This window comes from Alexandromys fortis, unplaced genomic scaffold, assembly GCF_014885135.2.
Source record: "Alexandromys fortis isolate MF-2015 unplaced genomic scaffold, M_Fortis_MF-2015_v1.1 scaffold_28, whole genome shotgun sequence".
Lineage (NCBI taxonomy): Eukaryota > Metazoa > Chordata > Mammalia > Rodentia > Cricetidae > Alexandromys > Alexandromys fortis.
Window position 1 is genome coordinate 9,452,456 of NW_026067901.1, and position 10,188 is coordinate 9,462,643.

Sequence of the window (10,188 nt, forward strand, 5' to 3'; positions counted from 1 at the left end):
TTCAGAGTCACAAGCACTTAAAACCCATGAACCTTCAGCTGATCGTCCTTAGCCAGTCCAATCTCTATTAGGAACTGGCATATGTTCTTGCGCTGGTCACCCTGTAGCTGAATTACTTCTCCATATTCTGGATGCTCAATTACAGTACCATTGCAGGCAAATTTCTTCTTAAACGCCTTCACTAGTTTCTTTTTATTGTAATCATCAGCGATCCCTTGGACAGTGGTAAGGGTCTTCCTGCCGTTTCTCTGTTGAATTCTTATATGGATATAATCCTCAGTGCCAGCAGGAAGCAGGTCATCACTCTTACTTGCATCAGCAAAGGGGTCCAAAGAGTGGAGGTTCTGAATAGCGGACATACGATACGATCCCTTTTCCTCGGTAGAAACGGCTTGCGGAAGGCGGGAAAAGGGGGGGGTGGGCACGGAGCGTCGGGAAGCGAGGGGGCTCGAGGGGGAGGCAGCTGAGTCCTCGGCGGCGGCTCAGTGACCCCTAGTTTTTGTTTTATTTTGATTTTTAATTTTAGGTGGTAAAAGATGGCTCAGTGGTTAAAAACACTTATTGCTCTTACTTGGGTACAGGTCTCAGCACCCACAAATTGGCTTATGAACATTATAACTCCAGTTATATGATCCTTCCTCTTTTTGACCACCACAGGCACCACACATGGTACCCATACATACATTCAGACAGAGCACTCATACACGTAAAATCCAAATGAAATAAATCTGATATTTTAAATTTTTAGCTTTAATATTAATGTGTATAGGTGTGGATGAGTATGTTAGGTCAGCTGTCCAGGAGACCAAAAGAGGATTTCCTGGGACTGGAGTCTCAAGCAGTTATGAACCATCTGACATGAATGCTGGAAACTAAACTCTGGTCCTCCGCAAGAGCAGCACATACTCTTAAACACTGAACCATCTCCCCAGCCCTTATTATGAAACAGGATCTCACTAATAGACCAGGCTAGCCTTGAGCTCTCAAGTCTCCTGATTTCTTCCTACCAAAATTATGGGATTACAGGCATGTACTACAGTACCAGGCTTTTGTCCTGTTTCTGTGTTTTATGTTTATTATTATTTAAAGGTGTATACCACCCATCCACACCCAGGTTTTTTTTTCCCCAGGTTTGTTTTCTTGAGACAGGGTTTCTCTATGTAGCCCTGGTTGTCCTGGAATTTTCTCTGTAGACCAGGCTGGCCTCAAGAGACACACCTGCCACTGCCTTCTAAGTGCTGGGATTAAAGATGTGTGCTACCACTACCACCTGGCTAAAGTAATTATTGGTACATTAAATTTTCGTTTTTGTTGGGGGACATTTGTTTGTGTTGATTGCTCCAGGACCACCAATAGGGTCCAACTTTGGTTCAGAGGGCAGAGTTCACATTTTGTGGGCTGATGTGGACCATAGAGTTTCCAGGCCAACTCAGAGGGAGATAGGACACACAGGAAAAAAACAAAGAATTGAAAGGTTGTGTGGTTTATTCAATCTGGGAAGAGAGAGGAAGCAGATGTTTGAGTCTCTGTAGATCTGTGGATCTCTCAGCTTTATTCACTAATATTTACTCTTGAGTTATATTTTTTAATAGAACATAAAAAGAAATCACAATAAATTTTACCATTTTACTTTTTTGATTATTCTCTTTCTTCCTCATTTTTCACTTCTCTTTTCTTGCCTTCCTGTGGGATAAGTGTTTAGAATTCCATTTTGATTTGTTTGTAGTATTATTAGCATAATATTTGTGTAGTTTTCTCAGTGGTTTTCTGGCCATTACAATAATCATGAATATATTGTCGTAATCTATTCATATTGACATTTAGTAATATGAGTGAAGTACAAAACTTCACTCCATTTATCTCTTTACTTTATCCACTAAAACCTATAAATATTTTTGTTTTGTTTAGGGTTTTTTTTTTTTTTTTTTTAAGACAGGGTTTCTCTGTGTATTCCTAGCTGTCTTGGAACTGGCTCTGTAAACCAGGCTGGCCTCAGAATGGGAGCTCAATCTGCCTCTGCCTCCTGAGTGCTGGGATTAAAGATGTACACCATTATCACCCAGCAAAACCTATAAATTAAAAAAAATTTTATATACATTTATATAACTTATTCTATATATACATATATAAGTTTAGGCTGTAGAAGGTTTTTTTTTAAGGCTACCAACCAACTCCCAAATCATGACATGGAGACTTATTATTAATTTTAAACGCTCAGCCTTAGTTTAGGTATTATTTTAATCTGTTTATCTATGTTATGTCTTGAGACTTTTTTCCTTCCTCCCTCCCTTCCTTTCTTCCTTCCTTCCCTGTTCTACTTTCACTGCTTCTCACGTCAGTTTGTCTGCCAGCTGCCTGGCCCCTGGCCCCCAGCCCCTGGCTCCTGGCCCTGGGTGTGTCACTCTACTTTCCTTTTGTTCTCCCCTCCTTTTTCAAGCCTAGATTTCTCCTCTTATTTATTCTGTCTGCCTGCCAGTCCCACCTATCCCTCTCCTGCCTAGCTATTCAGCTTTTTATTAAACCAATCAGGTGCCTTAGGCAGACAAAGTGAAACAAATGCAACTCATCTTTATAAAATTAAACAAATGCAGCAAAACAAATGTAATACATCTTTACATTGTTAACAAAGGCAGCAGAAATAAATGTAACACAAACAAATGTAACCCACTTTTATACAGTTAAAGTAATATTCTGAGCCAGGCGATGGTGGCGCATGCCTTTAATCCCGGCACTCGGGAGGGCAGAGGCAGGCGGATCTCTGTGAGTTCGAGACCAGCCTGGTCTACAGAGCTAGTTCCAGGACAGGCTCCAAAGCCACAGAGAAACCCTGTCTCGAAAAACCAAAAAAAAAAAAAAAAAAAAATGAAATAAAGTAATATTCTGCAACATCAACAAATGTAACACATCTTTGCCTAGTTAAAATAATATTTCACAACATTAGACAGTGTTTTTTTTTTGCTTCAACAAAATAACATACAAACATACAAAAAACGAATATGGTCTAATTTTCTTATTTCATTTTATGTACATTGGTGTTTTGCCTGCATGTATGTCTGTCTGTATGAAGGTGTTAGATCTAGTTCAGATAGTTGAGAGTGGCCAGGTGAGTGCAGAGAATTGAACCTGGGACCTCTGGATGAGCAGTCATTTCTCTTAGCCACTGCCATCTCTCCATTTGTAACTCTAGTTCCAGGGGACCCAAGAGCCACAGCAAAACACCAAAGTAGATAAAATAAAAAATAAAGAAGAAACACATGGATGATGTCCTGTAACACACTGATGGTGTCCTGTCCTGTAACACACTGATGGTGTCCTGTCCTGTAACACACTGATGGTGTCCTGTCCTGTAACACACTGATGGTGTCCTGTCCTGTAACACACTGATGATGTCCTGTAACACACTGATGGTGTCCTATAACACACTGGTGATGTCCTGCAGCACACTGATGGTGTCCTATAACACACTGATGGCGTCCTGTAACACACTGATGATGTCCTGTAACACACTGATGGTGTCCTGTAACACACTGGTGATGTCCTGCAGCACACTGATGGTGTCCTATAACACATTGATGGTGTCCTGTTTCACTTGCCTGTCTTGTATTCAGCACATTACTTTTTCCCTTGCTGAAGTTGACTTCTGTTATCATGACTTTCCTTCTTGAGAGCTTCCTTCAGCTAATCTTCCTTGTGTTTACACACGTGTATATACATGGGCCTGCATACATGCACACATACACAAACTCCTGCAGACATGCACATGCACACACATGCATATTTGTGCATATGCACAGAGGCCAGATGAGAGAGTGTCATTTTCCTCTACTTATCTCTGTCTATTTCTTTGAGGTAGGTTTTTGTTTTTTGTTTTGCTTTGTTGTATTTTTTGTTTTTTGTTTTTGTTTTTTGGGTTTTTTTGAGATCTATTTTCTGGGCTAGGCCAGAAGCCAGAAAGCCTCTGCAATCTTTCTGTCTGCCCCTTGGAGCTGGGGTTTTACAGGTATTCATAGGAAGGTAGCTCGTTCTATGTGCTGAAATCTGAACTCCAGTCCTCCTGACTGTGCAGCAAGCACCCTAACTGCTGAAACATTGCTCCTGCTTGTGTCTCTTGTATAGCTCTGTTAATGGCACGCCATTCTAATCTTCCTAAATAGAGATTCTTTTTATTTGTTCTCATTCAATCTGAAGGAGTTCCAGTAAAAAGAGAGTTCCTGGTGGACAGCTCTTTTCTTGAAAAGCAGTGTCCACATCTTCCTGGCCTTAGTGGCTCCTGATGAGAAGTACAGGTACTGAGATTCCTCTTCACTGCAGGCAGTGGGTCATTTTTCTGAGTCCAGTTGGCAGAGGTTTGGTCCCCAGTTCAGAAGTTTAACTATGATGCATATAACAGGTTTTTTTTTTGGGGGGGGGTTGTCTTATTTGGACCTCACTAACCTTGAATGTGCAGATTTATAGCGTTTGCCATAAATTGGGGAAGTTTCTGCTATTGGATCTTCAAATATTTTCTCAGTCCCATGCTTCTTCTTGGACTTCACTGACACAAAGCCTAGCAAAAACTAGATTTATTTTTAATAGCCCTGTAGATCCCCAAGGCTACGTTCAATTTCTCTCTGTCTATTTTCTCTCTACAGTGCAGTTGGGCAATTTTTATGACCTTATCTTCCAGTTCAGAGTCCAGATTCATTCCTATGTCATATCTAATTTGCTATTGAATCCATCCAGTAAGTTTTTCAAATTTTTGGTTCATTGTTTGTACTTTTTTTTTGTTCTGTAATTTCCCTTTGGTTCTTTTGATAAGGAATTTTTCCTAAGTTTTTCTGTGTGCTCATTTATTTCAAGATAATTTGTAATGACTATTGAAGCATTTTTGTGATTGCTGCTTGACAGTCCCTGGCAGACAATCCCACATCTGTCTCCCTTGTACTGCCCCTGGTTGATGATTTCTTCCCAGTCAAGCTGTGAGTTTTTATTTAAGTCATTTCCCAGCCGTGATTGGAGAGTTTGGGTTAGGCTTATGAGACTGGATCCTCCTTAAACCTTCCCTGTCATTAAGCCAGGCAGTTATTTTTTTTTTAAGCAGGTGAGGGCTTCCTGGGCTGCTCTGGGTTGTGGCTCTCATGGCCCTGTGGTTTTCAGAGCCCTTACCATCTTATGCTGATCTATTTTATTCATCTGGTGACACTGAGGTATCTACTTAATTCTTTGGGGTTCTTGTGGGAATAGAGGTGCTTCTCATGCTGCCCAGTGGGAGGGGAGGAGGCCAAGTGAGGTGGACTTGCTAGTCACAGGCTCCTTGAATTCGTGGAAGGTACTGAAGCTTCTCTCACTGCCGGGCGGGGGTCTGGGAAGACACAGATGTACCCGGGCACCTCTACCACTGACTGGAGGAGCAGAAGATATATAGTCTAGACTCCAGATTAAGAGTGTGGGAGGCTGCGGGTTGTGTGTTTCCGAGGCCCCTGGCCAGCCTGCTTTGCCCCTCCTGTCACCAAGACTTCTACAGTTATCTGCTGTGTCACTTAAAAGCTGTGTTTGGTTGGAAGGTGCAGGGTTGACGAGAAGCCGCTGGTTACCTGTTGGTTTGGAGGGACTCTTGCCCTGTTGTCTCCCATTTCAGTCTCTCAGGTGCTGCTGTTGCAGATGGGACCCTAGGTCCCATGGTCACTTTTAGAGCAGTGTCATATCCATCAGCACTCACTCTCAACTTCCTGCTCCCAGAGTCCTTGGCAACTAAATCGATCTTTGTAGATTTGCCTGGTCTGGACATTTTCTCTAAGTGAAGTCATACGGCATGTGTCCTTTTGTGCCTGGCTGCTTTTGCTGAACTTGTTTTCCAGGTTCATCTGTGTTATCGCATGCCAGTTTTTCATCTTTCTTTAAAACTTTATTTACCTTTTCATCAGTCATTCCACCCCCCACCACCACTTTTCCGTATTGTGAATAATACTGCTTTGTTTTTATTTTTGTTTTTTCAAGATAGGGTTTCGAAGTGTAGTCTTGGCTATCCTGGAACTCGCTCAGTAGACCAGGCTGGCCTTGAACTCATAGAGATCCCCCTGCTTCTGCCTCCCCAGTGCACCACCACCACCTGGCATATTTTCATTTCTTTTGGGCATGAATTCAGAGTGGATTTATAGGGACAGGGTTAGCTCTGTGCTCAGCATTTTGAGGAACAGCATAAGAGTATCAGTGTTTCTGCGTCCCTGCCAGAACGTACCCTAGACCTTTTGGGTTCTAGTTATCCCCGTGGTTATACAGTAGCATCTCACTGTGGGTTGCATTTACAGGTCCATGACGGCTGATGACATGGGGTGTCTTCTTGGGCTCAATGGTACATCTTTTTTGGGGGGGGATTTTTAGAGACAGGGTTTCTCCGTAGCTTTTGGTTCCTGTCCTGGAACTAGCTCTTGTAGACCAGGCTGGCCTCGAACTCACAGAGATCAGCCTGCCTCTGCCTCCCAACTTTACAGAAGAGTTTGTCCCAGTCCTTGGCCCATTCGTTGATGCTTTTGCTTGAGTGTTTTGATTTGAGGACCTTGGCTTTCATTCTGAGGGAGATAGCATCCGTGATGTTCTCGGTTTGGGAGTGATGGAATCACTTGAGGTGCTACACAGAGAAACAGGGAGGTACAAAGTATCTGAGTGATGAGTCAGACACAGGGGTCACCCAGGTGAGCGAAGATGTTGACTGGTCTTCGGGGGGGGGGGGGGGGGGGGGGGGGGGGGGGGGGGGGGGGGGGGGGGGGGGGGGGGGGGGGGGGGGGGGGGGGGACAGAGGAGTTGGTGTTGTGGGTCTGGTTCTGGGTGTGTTGTGAAGAGGAACTCGCAGAATTTCTGATGGATTTTTTTTTTCTTTTTGACAGTGTCTCACTATGTAGCTCTGGCAGTCCCTGATAAACTCAGAGAGATCTGTCTGTCTCTGCCTCCCGAGCATTGGGATTTAAGGTATAAACCACAAGTCTGGCTGCTGATGGATCTTACGTGAGCAGTTGAGGCTGCTTATGATTGAGAAGCATGAAGGGCCCAGCATACAGCTTCAGGAACACAGAGTAAACATCTTCATCAAACAAAATTTGTTGTGCCATGGTCTGGAGGCCAAAAGTCTGAAATGAGCATCTGCAGGGCCACCTCCCTCTCAAGCCTGAGGTGGAAGACCCTTCTTGTCTCCTAGTTCCTGGTTATGAGGCTGTCAGTCAGTCCTTCATCATCTTTGACTTTGTGGTACTGTCGCAGCAGTCTTTGCCCCAATGTGCCTGCATCTAAAATTCCAGTTTCCCACAAGGATATCAGGCACAGGAGTGGGGCCTGGCTTAAAGACATGACCTTGATTACACATACGAGGACTGTTTCCAAACCAGGCCATGGTTCAGTACTGTGACTGAGGACTTCAAAACAGCTTTACAGGAGACACGCCTCCTCTTTCAGCGAGGGAGACAACAGAACCACTTGGGGATGAAGGCTGAAGCCAAGCCTCAGAGGGGTTATGTCTGAGAGGCCTAGTAGAGACCATGCCAAGGAAGCTGCTGAAGGATGGGCTAAAAAAAACTTACAAACATGACTCACGCAACTCTAAAGCGAAGATGTGTCAAAGATGTCTTTGATCATCGCTGAGCAAGCCAGCACGGTGAGACCATTCATGGCACTGAAGAGAGGCATTTGCAGTGACTGATGCAGAGCTTGCTTGAGGAGGCTTGGTAACCCAGATTACCAAAGCAAACTGTTGATGTTCCTCGGGGCCATCAGACTGCCACTCTCGGGATCATCTCTTCCCCCAGGCAGAAATCACTTTCTGTTAGGCACTATTGGATTTATTTGCACTGTCACAAACAAGAATCATTTAACTTAGCCGCCTGTTTTCTACAAGTTAAAAGAAAGAAATCTACCTCTCCTGACTTGTCTAGCAAGACGCATACCCCAGGAATCTGAAAATTCCCTCGGCAAGTCTGCTGGACAGCATTCAAGCTGATGTTGAAAAGACACAGGCCACTCTTTGGCTTTTTTTTTTTTTTTCAAGACAGGGTTTCTCTGTGGCTTTGGAGCTAGCTCTTGTAGACCAGGCTGGTCTCGAACTCACAGAGATCCGCCTGCCTCTGCCTCCCAAGTGCTGTGATTAAAGGCGTGCGCCACCACCGCCCGGCCCACTCTTTGGCTTAATCTTACAATTTGGAAGTGCTTTATTAGCTCCTACTTGGGATGGTAATCTCCCAGGGTTACTGTTGTCCCAGGAAAGTCAGTTGCCTTGTGTGCTGACCTGGTTCATGCACACAGGTACTGTGAGAGGCGGTAATTAACACAGACGAACCTCCTTGTTAGGTGATACAGCTAAGCCATGCATTACACAAGAACAAGGCCGGAAAATCAGCTCCGTCTGACGATGTCATCGTGAGGAATGTGGGACTGAGCCTCAATTATGCCTAAGGTAGATTCTGATTTGCCTTTCTAGACCTTGGTTAGGAAACTGAGCCAAACTAATCTTCAGGTTTGCTTACAGTCCTTGTGTGTATGGGTGAGTTTCCATTTTCTCACCAGCCTCAGTGGCTATCATGGTTCCTGGGGTTCCAGACTGTGTCTCTGTGTCAGGGTGGGCCTTTGTATATCAGAGTACAGGTGCCTGGCCAGTGTGAGTCTGAGGGTGGTGTGGAGTAGCTCATGTACTCCAAACTTTGTTCCTTTTTATGGTGGGCATGCCATGTGGCTCATGAGAAATTTAAGACTTTATGAGGTCTTAATGTAAGGTCTTGGTTACACAAATGATTTGATTTCTCAGTGAAAAGGACAACCAATTTCTATCATAAACATGCAAAACATTCGATTTTCATTAAGAGGAAAGGTTACAAGCTAGACAAGGAAGCAAATACCTGTGTTCTCAGCACTTTGGAGGCTGAGGCAGGAAGACTGAGTTAAAGGCCTGTCTAGGCTACAGAATAGTGAGTTCTAGAACAACCTGGGCAACTAGAGTCTGCTACAAAACACACAAGAAAGAATAAGCATAGCTATATGGTGGTGGTGCGTGCCTTTAATCCCAACATGAGAGGCAGAGGCAGGCAGATCTCAGTGAGTTCCAGGCCAACCTGCTCTACAAAGCGTGTTCCAGGACAGCCAAAGCTACACAGAGAAAAGGAAAGCAAAAAAAGCAAAGCAACAACAGCAACAACAAAATCATTTAAAAAGAAGATAACACAAGCCTTGAGCATGATCATAATCAAGGTCAGCCTGTGTTATATACAGTGAGTTCCAGTCTGGCCTGGCCTGAACTAGATACTGAGAGCCTATCTCAAAAAAAAAAAAAAAAAAAAAGTAGACAGCAACAACAAAATCAGCTAACCAAATTATAAAGCTCTTTTTGATAGATGAATCTAAGTCAATCATAATTTTTTAATTAGCTGTAACTATTCATACCACCTATTGTTATTTTTTTCTTTGTGAGACAGGGCCTCTCTTTGTGGCTTAGGCTGGACTGGAATTCACTTTGTAACCCAGTCTGGTCTCAAACTCAAGATATTTTTGCCTTAGCCACCAACCAAAGTGCTAGGATTATGTGTAAATAAGACAACGGCCAGCTCACGTTGTGTTCCTCGCCTTGCTTTAGTCTTTTTAATTACTGCAGTTTTTTGTTTTTGTTTGTTTTTGAGAAGCTGTTTCTCTGTGTAACAGCCCCGGGCTCTCCTGAAACTCCAGGCTGGCCTTGAGCTGAGATCCACCTGCCTCTGTCTCTGCCCGCACCACCACCGCCTGGCCTGTTTTGTTTTTTTTGAGGGAGGGTTTCTCTGTGTAGCCCTGGCTGTCCTGGAACTCATTCTGTAGACCAGGTTAGCCTCAAACTCAGTGCTAGGACTAAAGGTGTGAGGCACCACCGCCCGGCGATTTAATCTTTTATCTTTGTCCTTCTGTTCGTTACTGTTGTTGATTTTTTAAATCTTTTTCTTACATTTGAAAGGCATAAGTTACATTTCCATTTTTCAGGTGGATATTTTGATATTTTAACATTATAGTCCATTTTCTTTGGATTCTAAAGTCTTCTAACCATATAATGTAAAAATGCCATTGCAACCAGGCGGTGGTGGCGCACGCCTTTAATCCCAGCACTCGGGAGGCAGAGGCAGGCGGATCTCTGTGAGTTCAAGACCAGCCTAGTCTACAAGAGCTAGTTCCTGGACAGGCTCCAAAACCACAGAGAAACCCTGTCTC

General features: G+C 43.8%; 1 protein-coding gene across 1 annotated transcript; it reads right to left on the reverse strand.

Annotated features, from left to right (window-relative positions):
• Positions 1–6: 6 nt before the first annotated feature.
• On the reverse strand, positions 7–359 carry LOC126493297 (eukaryotic translation initiation factor 1-like). Its single transcript, XM_050130257.1, has one exon. The coding sequence runs from the start codon at positions 357–359 to the stop codon at positions 18–20; it is 342 nt and encodes a 113-aa protein (XP_049986214.1). The 3' UTR covers positions 7–17.
• Positions 360–10,188: the final 9,829 nt, after the last annotated feature.

Bases quoted from the DNA above. Each gene is read 5' to 3' on its own strand.
- LOC126493297 (XM_050130257.1), bottom strand. From the start codon at position 359: ATGTCCGCTATTCAGAACCTCCACTCTTTGGACCCCTTTGCTGATGCA.